At 47.3% G+C, this 20643-nt stretch overlaps 1 protein-coding gene across 2 annotated transcripts in view; it reads right to left on the bottom strand.

Moving 5' to 3' along the window:
* Positions 1–19067: 19067 nt before the first annotated feature.
* Positions 19068–20643, bottom strand: part of PRKCE (protein kinase C epsilon) — a 412732-nt gene continuing 411156 nt past the window's right edge. For both annotated transcript variants that reach the window (XM_087823528.1, XM_087823529.1), the window contains one exon: positions 19068–19475. In XM_087823528.1, the coding sequence (XP_087679654.1) occupies positions 19329–19475 (147 nt within the window). In that variant the 3' untranslated portion in view covers positions 19068–19328. The remainder of the gene's footprint in view (positions 19476–20643) is intronic.

The raw sequence follows: 20643 nt of genomic DNA, 5'->3' as shown, positions 1-20643 counted from the left end.
ATGGAAACTTCATGAATGGGATTAATTCCCTTATAAAAGAAATCCCAGAGTGTTCCCTCACCCAGAGAGACGTGGGTCCTCACAGCTGTCTACAAGCCAGGAGGCAGGCTCTCCCCAGACACTGAATCTGCTGGTGCCTTGATCTGGATTTCCCAGCTTCTAGCACTGTGAGAAAAAAATTTCTGTTGTTTACAAGCCACCCAGTCTATGGTATTCTGTTACAGCAGCCTGAATAGACTAAGACACCCTGCGAAGGACGCACCATTATTTGTTTAGCTACACGTTTGTGGACATTGGTGTTATCTCCAATGAATGCCTTTGCACATAGACTTCATACTTGTGGAGTATACGTGCAGGATAAAATCCCAGAAGAGGGGCTGCTCAGTCAAAGAGCAGCTGCATTATACATTTTCACTGATATTTCCAAGCTGGCCTTCAAGGAAGTCTGCCCCACCTACCTGCTGATCTGTCCCCACCTTTGCCAAAGATGAGTATAAAGTTATTTTATTTTGTGTCAGTACTGTACTAAAAATTCTCATGACATCACTTCGATTTGCATTTCTTTCATTATGAACGAGATGGAGCATTTCTTCATGTCTACTGATTATTATATTTCTTTTTTTCTGTAATGCCTATTCATATTCTTTGCTTATTTTTCTCTTGGTCTTTTCTTTCTTTTTAATTTATTTATCTCTAAATTTTAGGGGGGTTTCTACCCCCTCTGTCAACCAGGAGTACTATATGGGACAAAACTATCCTTCAAAAGTGAGAGAGAAATCAAGACATTCGCAGACAAGCAGAAGCTGAGGGAGTTCAGCAGCAGCCTGAGGGACCACCTCATGGGCACTGTCTATGTCAAGTTCTGGCGTAAGGAAGGTGCAGAGTGGAAAATGGTCGAACTCAACAATCTCTGGTTCAGTAACAGGCAGGCTGTGTACGCTGAGCTGTTTCCTGTCACCAATTTTGGGAGTCACGCTGTTGGCAGTACAAGACGGAGGAATGGTCCCCTGACGGCTTCTGCAACTTCACGCCCCTGTGACCCATCTCCCGGGACCCCTGGCAGCAGGTCTGAGCGGGGACCCAGGAACAGGTACCTCAGGGCCAGCCTGCCGAGACTTCTCATACCTTAAGGCTCCTCTACCCTGAGATGAACCTGATCGTATGCCCCAGTACAGTGTCCCAAGCCTTTTGTACCCTAAGACTAGCCTTGAGCCCCATCCCAAGACCAGCGTCTAAGTCCCAGTGGTGGAAAAAAAACACATTTTTTAAGTTTTCTATATCTTTATTGACATTTTCATTTTGTGAATACATAATTTCCTTGACTTCACATATTCCTTTGATTCTTTAAGTTGATTGTTTTAAGTCTTTGTCTAGTAGATTTGTTATCAGGTCTTTTTCAGGGACAGTTTCTGTTGATTTAATTTTTTTCTTTTGAATGGGTAAACCTTTCCTGTTTATTTGTTTGCCTCATGATTTTTTGTTGAAAACTGGACATTTGGATCTAATAATGTGATAACTCTAGAAATCAGATTCTCCCTCCTCCTCAGGGTTTGCTATTTCTTAATTATTGTTTTGGTTTTGGTTTTTTATTATTGTAAGCTGTCCCTGTGCCATGGATCTGCCTGAGTTGTAAACTTAATTTAAGGTCTTCTCAGGTCTTTTCTGAGCCTGTACTTTTCCTGGGCATGTGTGGTCACTTTTTAACTTTCCCCATATATGCAGTTGCTTTTGAGTATCCTAGTCTTAAATGTCTCACTCCAAAGAGGGGGAAAAAGAGAAAATTAAAAGGGAGTCATAAAAGGACATCAGCCCTTTAAGTCCCCTGGAAGTCACTTCAGCTGCAGGAGATGCAAAACAATGGCCCCCCACCTCTTTGCACCCCTGTGATCAGAAAGAGCAGTCAGCTACCAGAACACAGACCCCTGATATTTCGAGGACAGGGTCCTTTTTGTCCATCCCGGCTTCCATACGCTTCATGCAAGGGGCTCCTGGAATGTGTGTGCTTGGCTGCCGCCCTGGAGCTGGGGTGTGGGGGTTGGGTACTAGCTGCAACAGTGTTAAGAGCTGAACTGGACTGAAATTAAGAGCAATTTATTGTTCAAGCCTTTCCCTGGAAGTTGCAAGCCTTCACTAGGCTCCAGAGTTCCAAAATAGTTAGGTCAGACAGATTCTGTCCGGGTAATTGTTTCCTAGTGGGGGAGGCAGATTCCTGGTGCTTTCTACTTGGCCATATTCTCAGAGTCCTCTCTATTTAGTTTCATTCTGATTAAATTTACATGAACATACTTTGAAGGTCACACTAGTTATACAAGGCTCATCGTGAAAATTAGCACCCCTGTCCTCGGATCCTCCACTAATCGCTGCTCCCCAGAGGCAACCAGTGACAACTGTAGTGGATTCATTTGGTGTGTACACCCACATCTCTAAGTAACATGCTTATATGCTGTTTACTGATTCCTCGGTTCTAGATTTTACCTATTGATTTCCCACTAGGAAAAAAAAGGAGTTAGCTCTTTTTAACCCCTGGCCCACCCCCTTACATACACGCACACTTTTCATTCCTCTGTCCTCCCGATATATCACAATTTAGTTACATCACTATTGACATTTTTTGTGGCTCTAAGTCCCAGTTCCAGCTGAGACATAAACTCTGATTGCAGTACCTTTCCTGCACAGTGCTTTGTTTTGACTGGAATTAATTCCTGTTTTATTCTCCCATTATCTTACTTTGTGATGACCTCATCAGCAGTTCAGCTTCAGCCCCTCTCCTGGTTGTGTCAGTCTCGACGTGTTCAAAGCATTAGGCATCCTATCAATTTAATCTCCTCATGGAGCAGTCTCCTGAATCTTCTGACCTGCTCAAGTCCGTTCGCTTGCCCTCTGCATTGGCGCATAGCTGTTGTCCTTGGAATTCCTCTCTCCATCATTTTGGGGATTTCCCTCTTCTCTTCCTTGTATTGAATCCTTTGTTTCCTGGGTCTTCTGTTTTCCCAAAGTTTCTGAGAAAGGGTGTGTGGGAGACAATTTTCTTAACTTGAATATCTAAAATTATCCCTATTCTACATTAAAACTTGATTGATGGTTTGTCTTGAGTATAAATTTCTGTGTTTAAAATAGTTTTTTCATCAGATTTTTTTCTGGATATTAATCTTTTACTTTTTTCTTTTTAAATTAAATTAGGGTGACGTTGGTTCATAAGGTTATACAGGTTTCAAGCGATTCTGTTACACATGATCTGTACATTGCATCAACACAGTTTCCTTGTACTGTCTTCCAAACTTGCCTTTGAGAATTATGCAATCATTATGACTCTAAATGCTTGTATATGATCTTTTTTTCCTTCCCAGAATCTTGTGAGATTTTCTATTTGACTTTCAGTGTTCTGAAATTTCATGATATACATTGGAGAGGGTTTATTTTAACCCATTTTGCTAGAAATTTAAAGAGCCCTCTTTCATCTAGAATCTCATGAGTTTCTCATCGAGTGAATTTTTTTCCTGTTATTTCTTTGACTGTTTTTGCCCCTTCCCAGTGATCCTCACCTCAAGGGGTGGCTGTGTGACCAGTTGTATGTTGTAGATGATGGATGATATCCAAACCTAGCCATAAAAGACATTTCCTTGGTCTCTTGGATTACTCGTTTGGGGAAAGCCAGCTGTCATCTCAAGAAGACACTGAGGCCACCCTGCGGAGAGGCTCACGTGGTGGGGAACTGATGCCTTCTACTTACAAAGAACACAACCTTGATAGTCACATGAGCAAGGCACCTTGGAGGCATATTCTCCAGCTACGGTCAAACCTTAAGAAAACTGCAGCCCCGACTCATGTCCAGCTGAACCTCATGAGAAACCCAGGGCCAGACCATTCGGCTGAATCACTCCTGAACTCATGGCCCCATAAACTATGCAGTTCTCATTTACTGGAAAAAACTCTGAAACGTTTCTCTCTACTAGAGATCTGTTGTTTTGCTTGCTTGGCATTTCTACTTCTGATGTAAGAGTATCCCTTCTCTGGGAACTCATCTGTGGGGTTGCACAGGGCTTTCCCCCTCCTCTGACTCCAGCTGAAAAAATGAGCCAGACATGATCAGTAAGACTCACCGTCACTCACCATCAGGATTTTGTTAGAACTACCACGTGGCGAATTATTACTCGGTGCGCAAAGGGGGAAGCCTGGAGCTGCTGGTGGCCATCTCAGAGCGGGCGGAGGGAGCCTGCCGAGGATGAAGTCAACAGAAAGCAGCAGGTCAGGAGAGAGGCAGAATCTTGCCAGGGGTTTGAAACATAGCCATGGCTGATGGGAATATCACCCCTCAAAGCTCCGTGTTACCTAAACCAATAAATTGCTTTCTGTTAAAAAGAAAAAAGAAAAAGAAGGGAGGTCTGTGTCTTTGCAGTGCTGTATCTGCCTCTTTCCTGACTCACTTGTTAAGTGTTTTTATCAAAACTGTATGTTTATCTTTTAACAAACATTTTTCTGCATCTATTGAAATTATTATATGAGTTTTGATTTGTAATTACTAATATGGTGAATTCTATGAATTGATTTTATCATATTAATCAGTGGTTCTGAACCAGGCACAGTTTTGCAGGGAACACTTGGCAGTGTCCGGAGACATTTTCGCTTGTCCAAATGGGAGTGGTGGTGCTACTAGTATCCAGTAACTCAGGCCAATGCTGCTGCTAAATAACCTACAGTGAACAGGATAGTCTCCTACAACAAAAAATTATCCAGCCCCAAATGTCAATAGTACCCTGGTTGAGAAACTCCGTGTAAAACCCGTCTCACATTACAAATATAGCCCAACTTGCTTGATATATTTATTTTATATGTATTTATTTATATGTGCAGAACTTTTACATCTATATTTCTTGAGTGAGATAGGCCTGTAATTTTCTTTTTCCAACAATGTGTGTCTTATTTTGATATCAAGATTTTGTTAGTCTCATAAAATAAGATGGGGAGTAGATACTTTATTCCTGTTTTAGACAGGATTGCATAAGGTTGCAGTTGTTTATTCCTTTGATGTTAGGTAGAACTCACTAGTGACACCCACAGTTTATAGTTTCATCTGTGGAAAGATTTTAAATTGCCAATTCATTTTGTAATTATATGATTGTTTAGGGTTTCTATTTTTCTTGTGACAATTTAAGTAAGTCATGCTTTTCTAGGAATTTATTTCATGTAATTTTCAAATGTATTGACAAAATTCTCATAGTATCACTTTATTGTCTTGATAATATCTGTAGAAAATGTAATGCTGTGTCCTTTTAAATTTATAATGTTTGTTAGATATGCTTTCTTTCTTTTATTCTTGATTGGTCTAGCTAGAGGTTTATCAATTTTATTAGTCTTTCCAAAGAACCACTTTTAATTTCTTAATTCCTCCCTTTTGATTGCTTGCTTTTTATTTTGTTACGTCTTCCTCTATCCTTCCTTCCTTCCACGTTTTTGAGGTAATTTTGCTGTTCTTTTTCTAACTCCTTGAGCTGGGTGGTCTATTTCTGCTGTCTGTTGTTTCTGTCAGTTTTCACTCCCTGTTTCCTTGTGTGCCTGATTATTTTTGATTAAACGGGTAGGCTGTATCTAAAAATTATTTTGAGGGATAGTTTTACACCTAGAATAATGTTACCGCCCTCTACAAAGGTTCTTTGCTTGCTTCTGCCAGGTTCGTACATGTTTCTCCTGTCTAGGACCATGTTAATCCAAATTAAAGACTTGAGACACCTGAGACCTCCACATGCTAGGAAAGAGGGCTGCAAGTTGGTGCCAGTGCTGATTTTTTCTGGTTTACCCTGGAGATATAGTGCAGAGTGCTTCAACCAGAATGCCTACTCCTGGTAAGTTCTTGGCTCTGACTTTTGTCCCAGCTCCAGGAGGCCACTTGGAGATCAGGTTGGCTTCAGGTCAGCTATTTACCCAGGTATAGGGTCTCATGACAAACACGACTTAGAGTGGCTTGGCTTAACTCTCTGGTTCTCCTAGTTTCCCAACAATTCCTCAGCATTTGGCAAGTTCTTTGATGCTTCTAAAACAATTTTTAAAAATATTATGTTTTACTTTTTTAGCTATTCTCAGTAGAAGGGAAAGCTGGAGATACCTAGTCCACCATTATCAGAAGGAAACTTCCATTAGTAACTTTTATGCCTTTTTTTTAAATACTCTCCCAGGTGAAAATATTTTTCCCATTGATTTTTAGAGAGAAAGTGAAAAGGAGGGAGGGAGTGACTGAGACATCGGTTGCCCCCCTCCACAGGTCTGGGGGATCGAACCCACAACCCAGGTATGTGCCCTTGACTGGGAACCGAACCTACGCCCCTTTGGTTCCTGGGCTGATGCTCTAACCACTGAGCCATACCAGCCAGGGCTATACTTAGGATTCGTGAGCCTTGTGAATGCCTCATCTGTATAAAAAACGTTTAAAACTGGAGATTTCAACTTCCAGTTTCCAGTTCTACGTACAAGGAATCTGGAAATTGCTACTCAATCCTAACAAGTAAAAAGCTGAACAAAGTGAAAAATCACCTCTTCTTGAGTCGACAAGAAAGATAAGGACACAGGGCAAACCGCTGGGAGACAGCCCCCCGTAAATACAGGGAGCCTCAGCTTCCTGGGGGAGACTAAGCGGCCGTGCTGAAGCCTTGGCCGGGGCCCTGGAGCCGGGACTAGGAGGGCTCTGTCCGCACAAAGAAGGTAGAAGGTGGAAGCTGAGCTAGTTTGGGGGCAGCTCCCTCAGTGGGTCCTGGGGGGTGGTGGGGTGAAGTAAGGGAGGACGGGGAGCTCCCTGGAGGCGGGTGTGGTTCACAGCCCAAGCGGCACCCTGCACGGGGCAGCGGCCTTGGGCGGGGGTGGGGAAGGGGGCAAAGGTAGAGGAGAGAGTTTAACCAGCAAGTGGCATCCTGTTCTCTTGGCTCGTGCACCGCAGATTCCAAGCATGCTGCTGGCTTGGGCTAAGCCCAGAGCAAGTTTCAGTCAGTGGCATTAACACTAGCTTCAAGGAGACCCTCCCCTCGGCCAAGGCTGGGGAAGGAAGGCCCTCCCAAGCAGCGAGTGCTGCCCCCCAGACCCTGATGACCATGGGGCCACCAACAGCTGAGGAGACTGGTTTCCCTTTCCAGGCAGGCAGGGGGCTCTGCCTCAAACAGGAGTGAAAGAGGCGGCTCAGGGCTCGACTGGAGCTCCCCAGCACACCTTCCACACCCCGCTCCTGCAGGCTCTGAACTTCCACAGTCAGAGATCTGTTCCTCTGGGTTAGGTGTCGTCTCCAGCTGAAACACAAATCCTTCTGGGAGTGGGGGAGCACATCAGCTATTATCAGTTGAATGTGGATGAGCCTGTGTATCAATGCACTGGGAGAGTAAACAACAACAACACCCTCATTCAATAGGAGGAACTGTGCTAGGTCGCAGCCCTGGCAACCAAGAGTGAGAAAACCAGATGGGACGTGCCCTCTGGAAGCATCTACAGGGGAAGTGGGGAGAAAATGGGATCGGGTTCAGAACTGAGGGCACTAACCTGGAGAAGGAGGCCCGAGGAGGACCTGCAGGCACCTGGGGCTGCTGAGTGCACAGGAAATCCAGAGGGTGCAGAAACGAGGATGGCTCAGCCACCGGGCCAGCCGCAGGGAGCAGGCGGCGGGAGTCCTGGGGATGAGGCATTGTGAACACAGCTTTCCCGTGGCCTGGGAATGCCCAGGAAGGCTTCCCAGAGGCCTTTCAGTGCAACTTGGAACAATCTGATGCAGTGGAGGTTGGCTGGGAAAGGAAGGGCAAGGACACAGGCATGCCTGTGCAGAGGACTGCATTTGGGGGAATAGGACTGGCCAAGGCAGTGAAGCTGGAGGCCTTACTGGGCAGAACTGAGGGTGGGCTCTGGCCACTGTCTGAATTCTCTGGTAGCTGTGCTCCCATCTGCAGCTTCAAAAGCAGCAGGAAAGGTGGGAGGCGGGAAGAAATGATGATGTCACTGAGCCCTGCAAATCTGGGGCATGGCCCTAACCAGGCCTTCCCTGACCCCCAGGGAAATCTGCCCTGAGGCCTGTAGGGGAGGAAATATTTTTCCTTCTAGGTTCTGTGGCTGGTCTAAGAATTATGTTGACATAAAACACATTAACAGGAGGAAAAAAACCTGATTTTAATTATGTACATATGCACAGAAGGCCCACAAAGACCGAAAAGGAGGCCAGGCAGTTCAGGTTTATACATTATCCCGAGTTAAGGAAAGGGAAGGGGTCAGGGGCCTTTGCTAGGAGGAGGCAATTCACGGGAAGGTGAGAAAAGGAAATATATGAAAAACAGTTTCACTACTATGCAGATAAGTCTCTTAGGTGAAAAAAAACTTGTCTCTGATAGTCTTTTCTTAGTACAGAGAGAGAGATACCCTTATACATGAAGATTTCATTTACTATTGTAAAATTCCCTTACAAAAGGATAACTCCTACTCTTTCTTTGGAGCTTCTCTTGTGTCTGTACTTTTCAAAATAATCGGCTCACGATGATCTTTAGGCTCAAGAGGCATATTTTCGGGTGGCATATTCTGCTCCCCTTCAGGTTTCTATCCCTCCCACTGCCCCTCACACTGAACAACTTCTACAAAATAAATTGGTATTTTAAAGACCTAGTTTATATTAATGGAAAGAGGAGTTTATTCCTGGTACTCAATTCCTGGCACTCAATTCAACTCCAGCCAAGGACCTGGTCTGCTCTGGCAGGATATTTTCTCCCTCTCCCAGAGGTGTCTGGGGACCACAGTGCCTCTCCAGGCAAAATAAAAAGGCAGATTAAAGAATTACAACCTTAAAAAAAACTAAAAAAGAAAAGTCCAAGAACAACAGGAAGCTGAACAGGAAGTTCCCATAGCAGATGAAAATATTTGAGAGTCATGCTGAGAGCAGAGGCTGAGGGCAGAGGGGATTTCAGGGACACACAGCCCTGGTGGTGGTCCATGCCACCCAGCCTTCTACCACCTCCCTTTCACAGGTGCCCCTGGACCTGCTGGCAGGCCCTACCCACTCCCAGGGGCTCTGCAAACTTGTGCTTAAACAGGCACATGCACACACATATATGCACACACACAACTTTTACATGTGCTTGCCCAGATAGGCCAGTACACACACATGAACACGTATACTTGTGCAAACTAATATATGGGCATGGCGAACCTATATGCACACAGATGCAGAAAAGGCAAGCGCGCAGAGATTATCTATGTACAACACTGTAAAGAAAGCGAAAGTCAGCCTGCAAGCCCTTCCTCTCGCTTGCTGGATTTGACCGCCTCTTCCCTAGGCATCCAGGCCTCTGATGGTGTTTGGCTGCGGTGAGGCTTCTCACAGGCTTGCACCCGAGCCCACTCCACCCCAGCTCACTTTCATGCAGGGCAGCCTTCCTTGGGCTGTATCTTAACTCGACCTGCAGTTCTCAGGCCTTTTGATCTCAGAACCCTTTTATACTCTTAAAAATTATGATGACCCCAAAGGGCTTTTATTTAGGTGGGTTATAGCTAGCAATATAGTGGCATTGTTTTCCATTTCAGCAAATCTCTTTAATGTGCAGCTTAAGAGAGGACAGCTGTGATAGGCAGCCTCTGAAATATCTCCAGTGGTCCCCATCTCCTGGCCTTCACACCCTGTGTACTCCCCTCCTCTTGGGTGTGGGCTGTACCTGGTGATTCAGTTCTAAGGAATTCATATGGCAAAAGGAGTGGGATGCCACTCTGAAAATTAAATTACAAAGACCATGGCTTCCATCTTGATTGGGCCCCCTCTTGCTCTCTGGCTCTGAGGGGAGTCAGCTGCCACGTTGTGAGCTGTACTGTGGAGAGGTCCTTCTGGCAAGAGGAACTGAGAGAAGCCTCTGGCTGATATCCACTGAGGAACTGAATCCTACCAACAACCAGGCAATGAGCTTAGAAGCAGAATCTCCCCCTAGTAGTGCCGTCAGATGAGGCTGCAGCCCCAGCTGACACCTCGATTGTAGCCTGTGAGAGACCCTGAGGAGAGGCTTCTGCTAAGCCATGTCCAGATTCCTGACTTACTGTGAGGTACTATGAGGTAATAAATTTTGTTATTTTAAGCTGCTGAGTTTTGGAGTAATTTGTTACACAGCAATAGATTACCAATACACCCCATGAAAAGGTCTTAGAGACCCCAGGAGTCCTCAGACCTCACTTTGAGAACTACTAAACCCATCCATCTTCAGCTGTTCTGGTGGCTTTTCCTAGACACTACCTGATCTTTCAGATTCCTGCTCTAAGCTAACACGGGAGGAGGGCTGATAAAGAAAGTAGGCCCTGTGCAGGTGGCCAGTGACAGGTAATGTGCAGGTGAGGGGCAGGGCAATGCCTGCACATGACATTTCTACTTTCTATGGACTTGCAGGCAGTGTGCATTTAATATGGGATTCACTTATTAATTAAGTTAATAATGACAGGACGGGACAAGGTTGCAGGTGGTGGTCTGTTCCCTCCACAGCCATTCCACACTGTACCCACCCCCATCCTGGTGCTCTTTGGGAAATTAAACTGTAACCTTGCAGCTCTTGTGCTGGGCCTTGCGCGGTCTTAATCACAAACCATCCCATTTCTTCTACCTTTGGGGTCAACACATATGCAGGTAGAATCCAACTTTGTCTTCCCATCAGTGAAAAGTCTTCTATCCGAATTACCACATATCCATCCAGGCCCAAAGTTCCTGAATGGCTGGTGTCACAGCTCTCTTTACAGATGGAAAAACTGAAGCAGGAAGAAGAATCAATGGTATCCAGTCACGGCCCCACAGTCTGTGTTGGAACCAGGAAACTAATATTCAGATGAAAGAGGAATTCCTTGGACCTTCATCAACCACACAGATGTGAAAGTGCCAGGTCACTTACACCCTCACTCTTGGCTTTCCTACTCCTAAGAGTAACATCAGCCTCACAATGATGCCTCAACCCTAGACCACTTCAGGTTTCCACCATTGGCATGTGCCATTAAGGATGGAACTTGGAGACCACCTGGGCACATGGTCCCACTGCAGAGGAATGCATGGAGGTGATGTGACCAACCCAAGGTCACCCAGCAAGACAGGAATTTCAGACAAAGCTCCTGTTCCCCTTCCCCTTATAATCTGATTAGGGCTTCATGTGTGGGGTCTACCCCCTCCCCAAGGCTGTAAGATTTGTGAGGGCTGTACTGGGCTCACAGCACTTGGCACTTAGTAGGAGCTCAATTAGTGATTATGAGTGGGTGAGGAGCCTGGCAAGCATTTGAGTTTGGTCTGTGGCCAGGGTTAGAAAGCTACGCTGTGGTTAGTATTGAAGGTTAGTTTCTGACAAGGTCAAGGTTAGAGGGTCCGTCTGTAGCCGGTTGGGGAAGTCAACCATAGGAAGGGGCTAGGAAGTCAGGCTTTGTTGGGGGTCAGCCAATCTCCGATGGGGTTAGAGGTTAATCTGGTTGGGATGGGAGGTCAGCCATTGGTTGGGGTGGTCAGTATTGGCTCCTTGCAAAGCTAATTAGCTTCTTCGCACAGCATCCATGGCATCCCAAACCTTCTTGCCTAATCTAGAATGTCTAGTATCCCAGAAGAATCAAGTCCACTCCAGGAGCAAAGGGGGCTCCTGAGCAGCGCCAAGGATCATACTCCCAGGGCTGGAGGGTCAGGGTAACCTTGCTTCTGGGGTTGTCCTCAGCAGCTGGCCTGGGACGCAGGCCCTGTGTGAAAGGAGCAGCAACTAAAAAGACTTCAGACCCTTGGAGGCATTTCCTGTTTTCCAGTGAGCTGAAAAATCGGTTTCCTGCTTAGAATAGTCCATAGGGATGGCTTCTTATTTTGGTGGTGGGAGGAGTATCTGAGTGTGTAGGATGCAGCCTTGCTGGGCTTGCGGACCAGCGCTCAGGGCTGTGCTAGGAGGTGGCACGGGAAAAAGGGCGGGACAGAGCGAAGCAACCCCCAGGGGCCTCTGCCCTGCTTCCTGGCTGCACTTTAGTATTCGCATTCAAAGCCTTCACAAAGAGAAACACAAGTATAATTCCATCAAACAATCACATCATTTCAATGGAGGTGAAATTTCTCTGGGAAGAGAAAACAAAAAGCGAGCAGGATCTGTGCTGGGACAGTGACCAGGAGCCCAGGGGAAAGAGCCGGGTCTTTGGTACCAATTAGAAACCAGGTCAAATTGCAGGCTGTGTCCCAGGGACTGACACTGTGGCTTGGACAATTTTTTGACCTCACCGAGCCTCAGAAACCTCATTTCTCAAATGCGAAGCCTAATTACCACCGCCCAGGTGTAATAGTGCCCCGAGGCCCGAGGCAGGCCGGGTGGAGGTCCATCTCCTTCCCTCCAACTGAGCACAGGGGGAAAAGGGTGCCTGGGAGAGAGAATAGAGGCACATCTGTTCCCACAGCAATCGAATCAGCTCCACTTCTGCCAAAATAACCTGCTAGCTGCTGCTGACCCCTCCCAGACCCCTCCACCCCCTCCTACCCACACATTGCAGGCACAGCCCAGGTTCCATTCCTCGCTCCACTCAGCTCTTGGCTCTTTACTGCCTCACTGGAGGGCAGTTTGGTGATTTGGGAGGAAAGACTTTCCTCTTCCCCTGCCAGCGGTCACCCAGGAGCGCCCCCTCCCTCCCCCCGCAACACGCACAGAAGATGCAGGGTAACACCGCGCAGGCTGGGAGGGATGGAGTTTGGGGCAGGCGCAGTGGGGAAGAGCTCCCCGGCACACACAGACAGGGAGCCTTTCCCGAAGGTGCGGCTGGGCTCTCTTACAGACCATCAAACCACTTTGAAGGACTGCTGTGACCTTGACGGTCTCACAGAGAATGACGCTGAAGGCCGCTGGGGCACGGCCGGGGACTCAGCCCCCGATCCCCAGCCCTTCCACGCCACCCCAGCTGAGGGGCCCCCCGAAGGCCCTTCTCTGCCCTTTGTCTACCCGTGCCCTCATCCTTCGGCGCCTCTACCCCCGCCGCCTCCAGGATAACCCGAACCTAACCCCTCTGGCTTCCCCGCATCAACTGCGGGGCTATCTTCGTTCCTCTCGTCTGCCTTACTCAGCTTTTTTGCATCGGACCCGTCTCACATCCTGCTGGTCTGAAGCTCCCTGAGGGCCGGGGCCTGGTCTTCGCCGCTGTGCTCCCTTCCTGCCCCACAGAGGGTCCTTCGCTGCTGGGGTGAGGGTGTCAGGTGACCAAGCCTTTCTTCCCCGTGACTCGGGCTACACTCTCATCAAGGGACTAGAAATAACTGCACTAGCACTAGCCCTGCTGTGGAAGCTTCATCTCGCTGATATTTCACAACAGGCCTTTGAAGCCATAAGTTTTATTACCACCATTTTACAAACGTGGCAACAGGTTGGGCAGGTACAGTTACCTGCCCAAGGTGAAGGAGCTGAAGCCAAACCTCACCTGCTGCGGACTCCCTGAGCCAAGTGTGTGGGTTCCTTTAGGCAGATCTCAGCAGCCGTGCGAGGCGGAGACTTAGCTGCTCCCTAACTACCTCGTGGACCACATTCTGACATACAGGCGTTTGATTAGCAAGCAGGCCCAGAGGAGTCTGTGGACATCCTGCAAGCTCCATGAAGTTCCAGCTGTAGCTGGCCTGGGGTTTATGACAGTGGCTCACAGGAAAGGTCCTCAAGGCAAATGCCACCCTGTTCCAGCCACAGGATCAGGCTGTCTATGGGAGTTAGGCAACCAAGACGCCTCCCAGACAGGCAATCTGCAGGTCCAGCCCAGGGCGCCATCCCCAAGGGTGAGACAAAATCATCCTAGGCTTTTTGGGTAATTTTTTATTGAGAAGTGCACAGGTCATAAGGGTACAGCTCAATGAACTATCACACGGTGAACATACATTTTTGCCAGGGCCCAGCTCGGAAAACAAATCGGCACCCCAGAAGCCCTTTGGTGCCCACTCCTAGTCACCACCTCTCCTCCCCAAAAAGGCAACCAATGGCCTGATTTCCAGCAGCACAGGTTGTCTGTTTTTATACTGGATGTAAATGGAATCATACAGTCTGTTCTCCTTTGTGCCTGGATTCTCAGACTTGACGTTGCATTGTGAAATTCACCTGTTGTTGTGTGTAGTTGTAAATCATTCATTCTCATGGCTGTGCAGGGCTCTATTGCAGAAATATTCCATGTTTACCCATTTGGCAGCAGATAGACTTTTCTGTTGAGTCCAGCGCCTGCACATTTGACTTCGGTAGGTACTACTCCAGCTTCTCAAAGTGGTTGTACCATTTTATACTCCAACCAGAAACACTGAAAGTTCTGATGGTTCCATATCCTTAGGAAAACTTGCTATGTCTGCCTTTTTGGCTCAGTCATTCTGGTGGATGTGGCGTGGGAATGCAGTTTAATTTAAATTTGCATTTCCCTGATTACTGAAGTTGAAGACTCTCTAGGTTCTTATGTCATGTGTGTTCTTAAAATGTGATTAAAATATCTTTGTCAATCTACTTATCACATTAATATCACCTTTCTGACTCCCTTTGTGCTAATGATCACGCCACCATATTCCTTGCTGAAATCCTTTCCTGGAATTCCTTACGCTAATAATGACCCCCCCAGGTGGTGATGGGAGATAAAAGAGCTGAAGGTCTTGCAGTATTCTCCTGAGTAAACACTGTTTATTCAGTCAGCTGTCCATCCCTGGAGGGTGTACTCCTGATTACGACAGCCAGTCACCCTTCAGGTATAGCTTAAAACTGACATACCATGAAGGTAGCATCATTATCTAGGCTAAAGTACCTTAAAGTGAAAAACAGAATTCCCGATGTGGCTCCTAAGCCTTCTTTCCAATCCTTCTCTGCTGCTGTACATGCTCCTGGTTCAGTAATTTTGTTGCACGGGGATCTACAGGCTGCTGGTAATCCCAGCACAGGCTGTGCTCAGGTACAAGGATACAGAGAAGGGCAATCTGCTCACAGATGCCCTCTGCGAGGGTGCGTGAGGCCTGCTGTTTCCCAGTCCAGGGCACAGCCACGCGGACAGGCTTTCCTAAGGCAGCACCTAACCCTTGCCAGGGGCCAGTGGCCAGGGATTCCCTGGAACAGGCCTGTCAGTGCCTGGAACACGGTTCAGGTCGGGGGAGAAGGTCCGAACCAGGGGTGCTAATTAGCAACTGGCCTTTCTTAGAGCTTCCATGCGATTTGTGGAGCACATAGATTTGGGAGGATGAGTTCTGGCATCTCCAGGATTTGGAAACGTACAGACCAGTCATATTTCACTCAGTGAAATGCCTGGAGATGTCTTCCGGCCTTGCTGGAACAGCTCCTTCTAATTTATTTCTCCGGATTTTTATTTCAATTCATGATAAGACAGACACACTGATGGGAAGCTTGCTTCTTCTAGGGTGGTCGCTTACCTTGAAACAGCTGCCTGACGTGATAAACAGCCTCATTCTTGGGGCGGGTCTGAGGGCCGTGCTCACATCTTGAGGTAGGCCGGCGACATGGCTGAGGGCGACTGTGGGCGGAAAGCACTTGCAGGATGATCTACCGACCAAAATCATTGGCAGGCTTATGAGAAATGATTTTGTGGGCTGACAAGTTCTGTTACCTGGTCCTCTTAGAATGACACATAGTAAAACTGCAAATCATTCACACAGCTCTTAAAGAACAGGGAGTTCTGGTTAATTGAAATTTCTGGTGAACTCAAGTATACTTTCGAATTTCAAACGTTCTTGAAAAATCCGTGCTGGAGAAGGAAGAGGAGGAGCCTTGGAGGCCAGCACAACAGGGGCAAAGTGGCAGGAGTCTCAGGGAAGAAGGAGCTCAGCTCAGGAGGCCAGCAGGAGGGGCGGGCAGCTGGGCATGGAGCCCCGCCGGCCAGGCTGTATACTCCCTGCCCCCTGGCAAGGGGCTCTCAGACGGGGACGAGTTTCCTGGACTCCGACAGCCTGAAGTTCTGAGTAGCGGGTCAGACACTGAGTCCTGAAGAGGCTTGACTGGGCATCGGCTGCAAGGAGTCCAGCATTTGCTTCTTGGGAAAACAGAAACAAGGGTGCCGCCTGCCCTGCGTGCCCGCGTCCCAGCACTGCCAGGCAGCTCCATGCCAAGGCAACCCAGCGCCACATCCGGTCCACCGCGGCCCCCTTCATCCCAGAAGCAGAGGCGAGGTCGGGCGGGCCGGGGAGTGTGAAAATGAGGTTATGGCATCCTTTGTGCATCTTCAAAGGACATGGGGAGAGCTGGAGCTGTGTCTAGGTTTTCAAACTTTGGAACCTCCAACGTACAGAAGGCAAAAAGCTTCATTAGTGCCCCCGTGCCACTCCCAGAGGAGGCAAGAACGTGCACTGGGGCTGGGAAATAAGATTTAACATCGTCGTATTTATTAGGTTCTGAAACAATACACATTCACATCCTTTTGAATACAGTACATTTGGCACAATAATGTTTACAATGAAATAACACTAATGAATGGCAAGAGGTTAAAATTACATCCAGAAAGGGGAAAAAATGTACAAATAAAGCATCACAATACAAAAAAATCCCTAAAGTTGAATACATTTTCTAGTTAGCCAGAATTATTTTGCACATAATTTAAAAAGAGGTAATTTTTTAGCTTTCTTCTTCTTCTTTTTTTTCTTTTTAAAGCAAGAATGCATTGATTTTTTTCACCTTTGGAGGAAAACATTATGTTTCCATTTCACAAGGTTTTTCACTTCTATAACGAGAGAACACAGGAGGACAGCTATCCTTCATATATATTTTTTTGGCTTTTATTATTTTTTTTTTACACTCCATTTTCTTTTTTCTTAAAAAAAAGAGAGAGAGAGCTGGAAAGATTAGAAAGAATCAGCAGAAATGTAAGTGTGTCTGCTTCCAAACTCCGTGAAAACTAAAATGAAACAATCAATACTCAAGGAACACACACGCTTTTTCCTATAGACTACATGGGATTTGAATCTGCCAGTGTGAGAACTTGGTCAGCTCCTGCCCCAAGGAGGCGGTGTCCCAGCAAGCTTGGGGCTTTGGGTGCTGGCAAGGGGTGTCTCTGGGCCAGGCGACCTATTCACTGAGTGCTGGGTGGAATGTATTATTATTTGACTTCCCAGCAAAAATGCCAGTTGTCCTGTTGGAACGTCCCAACCCCCGCCGACATGGGCACACCAAGCCCTGGGACAAGGCCATTTGGCATTGCAGGTGGAGCTTGCCTGGTCGTTCAGAGTTCATCATGGTGAGGGAAGCGGGGGGAAGAGAGAGCAGTAGTGATGCATGAGTCTGATGGGCAGTATTGTCATGTCTTCCTAAAAAAATGAGATGATGCCACCGTGAAGATGTTTCTGTGCTTGTACTCAACTCCAGAAGATAGTCTCTCCCCAGTACGTCAAGTTACCGAAGATAAATTAAGTTAATCTACTGTTCTTCATCACTTCACTGGTATGCCAAACACACAAATTGATAGAGCATATTTGAAATTATCGTAAGAACAGATAATAATTACACCTGAGTTTTTAAAAAATAAAAACAAAAGAGAACTGAATGTCACCATTAGTAACAAAGGCTATGACCAGCCAGGTGCAAATGTGGACACTGATTCCTTATGGGCTCAGCTAGTCACTGTCCAAGCTTTGACACCACCATCAAAAACGTTCCTTTCTCTTCCCCATCTCTATCAGGGCACAATAGAGCACAGGAGAACTATATGTGAGATTTAATATAGCTTAATATATGTTTACATCTTTTAAAACAAACCAAAATGAAATAAACAATACAAAGGAGCCCCCCTCCCCCGAAAGAAACAAACACACCTTATCTCTCGGTAACTTGAACCAATACACAAACAGAGTATTGCACCTGGACATTTTTAGACTTATTCTTTCATAGACTAAAGTTTTATAATATGCCTGAACATGCAGCAGTTGATACCTCTAAGTTCAATGAATTAATTCCACAGGCCTTGCAGCAAACACTATATACAAAAATCTCAAATGTACAAAAGGCAAAAAGCTTCATTAGTGCCACTTTGCCACTCACAAGTATATATATTTAGGGGCAGCTGGGAAATCCACGTGCAACGGTTGGAATGGATTCCATTCCCTGCGAAATCAGTTCAGGAAAATAGGTAATCAAATGACCTCCGGGGAGCATATACACAAAGCCACAGAGAACCCTTGGGAATCAAAGAATGTAACACTGTTAGCATATCTACAGGAGGTAACATCGCATCCATTAAACAGTGTCCACATGAGTTGCCTTGACGTGTGGCACAGAAACAAGCCTCCCGTCCGTCTCGCCACATCGTCAGCGTTCAAGCCAGCTGCTTTCCAGTCTCGACACCCTCCGCATGACCCACGTTCAACCTCATTCTGCCTGTTCCAAAAGCGGATATTTCATATTCAACTCTACATGTTTTAATGTTGAAAAACCACGACACAGTAGTACTACCATTTTGTAGAAGTGCGCAAAAATAACACACTGCTGCGGAAAATAAATAGAGTTTAGGCTGGGAACCTATGATGAAACTGGAAGGAGAATTTGGGAGCGGAGTTTTGCGAGAACCCCGGGTCTTGGCCATCGGTGGCGGCCTTCGTGTTCGGGCGGAGCTTCAATAATGAGGACCACTGCAAACCTGGGACAACTGGGCTCTCGCTGCATATTAGCCCTTTAATATCAACCTGTATTAATACTGGAATTCCTGTCTCTTGGCCAATTTGAGAATATATTTTTCAAATGTTAAGAGAGTTCAAAATTGAATTTCTTTTTCAAAAAGAGATTTCTTCCACAAGATACATGCTTCCACGACTCTGGCATGCCCCCAAGCCAAAACCAAAGCAAGCAAGGCTCAGCCATTCCAGACAAACCAGCACAGGCAGCCACCGGGATCTCGGCTCCTTCCCTCGCAGGCACGCCTCGAGGTGCCCACCCTCACGCTGAAGAAGCACAGTCTCTTCTCCTGGGCAGGGGGCAGCGGGGGCAGGCGGGGGGCTGGAGGAATAAGAACAGGGGTTGTTGGGACTCTATGTCCAATGGCAGAGCCCGAGTGTCCTTGTTTGCTTTTTACATTTTCCTTTGCGGTAAAAGAACTGAAGTGGCTTCACTGCCAGGAGCCCCGAGAAGTGGAAACAGGCCAAACAGACCAAACAGACCAAACACAGCGACGTGTCCTGACCCAACGCGATGCTGCTTTCCTGGTGAGCCAAGAACCAAGAATGCCGTCTGGTCACCAGGCGGAGGAGACAGGAGCAGGCCTGGGCTGAGGGAATGAAATAAATAGAGTGGACAGGGACTGGGGCTCTGGGCAGGAGAAGCAGTTCAAGACCTTCTGAGCCTCTGGAAAACAGCAATCTTCTTGGCACCCCTCTTGCAGCATCAACAGACTCCACCTGGAGGGACCGCTCAGGGCATTAGGTCTTCACCAAAGTAGGAGAAGCCTTTGAATTCCTCCTGGTTGATCTGCTTCACAATCGCTTCATCCACAAGCGTGAGTACCGGCTCTTCCCGGGTAAAGTCTTGGTCAAAGTTATTGACGTCTCTTTTGGTTTTCTGTGAGGAGAAAAGAGAGAGCACTGACTCCAGGCTGACCTTCCTCCCCAGGGCCCCACACAGGGAGTGGGCATCGCGCTGACCGGCCTCTCGCCAAAGCAGGCCGCTAGCTACCGAGAGCAGACACAGAGCTGTTCCAATGAGGTCACGATGGATGGCCCCAGGACCAGGAGGTGACAGAGGACTTGGAGAGGAAGAAATGAGTCCAGGTGAGAAGGAAGAAGGAGTGAGAGGATACAATGGAAAAGCAGGGAAGTGGGACTCCCACAGATGTGTGTGTGTGGGCATGGGTGTGTTGGGGAGCGTGGGATGCATAGCTCCCATCTCACACTCCCCCTTCCAGCATCTGCCCTAACCCTCTGGCTTTCCCGAGATCTCCCTGCCTGGGACCCAGGGAACAAACTCAAATCCCCTTCCCACAAAGTCTCCAGTGCTCTCTCTCCCCTATAGGTATACCCCTAACCTTGCCGTGTCTGCTCCATAGGACCTTCTTTCTATGGCACACAATGGGCAGGGGGTGGGACTGTCCTCTGGAAACCAGCCTTGGTCCCCATGTGCCCTCACTGTGAATCCTATTTTGTGCTCCTATATTTCTTCTGTTATTACACTCAGTACTCTAGCTTGCAATGAATTGTTTATGCTTCTGTCTCGACCAAGAGCTCCTTAAAGGCAGGGGCCCTGCCTTATTCAACTTTGGGTTCCCAGAGATAAACATGTACTGAATAACTGAATGTACAAATTGACCCACCCCTGCCCAGCTCAGAAGGACCCATCCCCAGTTGGAGGTTCAAGCTCCCAAAGTAGGGCTTATGGCAATCAAACACATGCTGGCTTGGGGAGAAAATCAGGAGTGTACATAATGCTCTCCGTCTCTAGGGGCTTACGGTTGAGCTGGGAGGCAGTGTTCCTGTCCAGGACAGTCGACAATAGTCAGGAAAGCTTGCATGGGAAGGTGGGGGCTTGGCTGAGACTTGAGGACTGAGTTACAATCGAGTTGGTAGAGACAGGAGAAAGGCACCTAGTCAGGAAGAAAGACGGGGCGAAAGCAGGGGGCCAGGAACAGGAAAGATGTGTACACAGGAGAGTGGGTTTGCCAAGTTGCCTGGGGCAGAGTCCGGTGAGAGGGTGGCAGGAGGTCAGAGTGGAGTCCACCTGCAGAGCCTTCAGT

This window comes from Miniopterus natalensis, chromosome 13, assembly GCF_054644295.1.
Source record: "Miniopterus natalensis isolate mMinNat1 chromosome 13, mMinNat1.hap1, whole genome shotgun sequence".
Lineage (NCBI taxonomy): Eukaryota > Metazoa > Chordata > Mammalia > Chiroptera > Miniopteridae > Miniopterus > Miniopterus natalensis.
The sequence above is the reverse complement of the archived record's forward strand: the minus strand, read 5'-3'. Positions and strand labels throughout refer to the sequence as shown.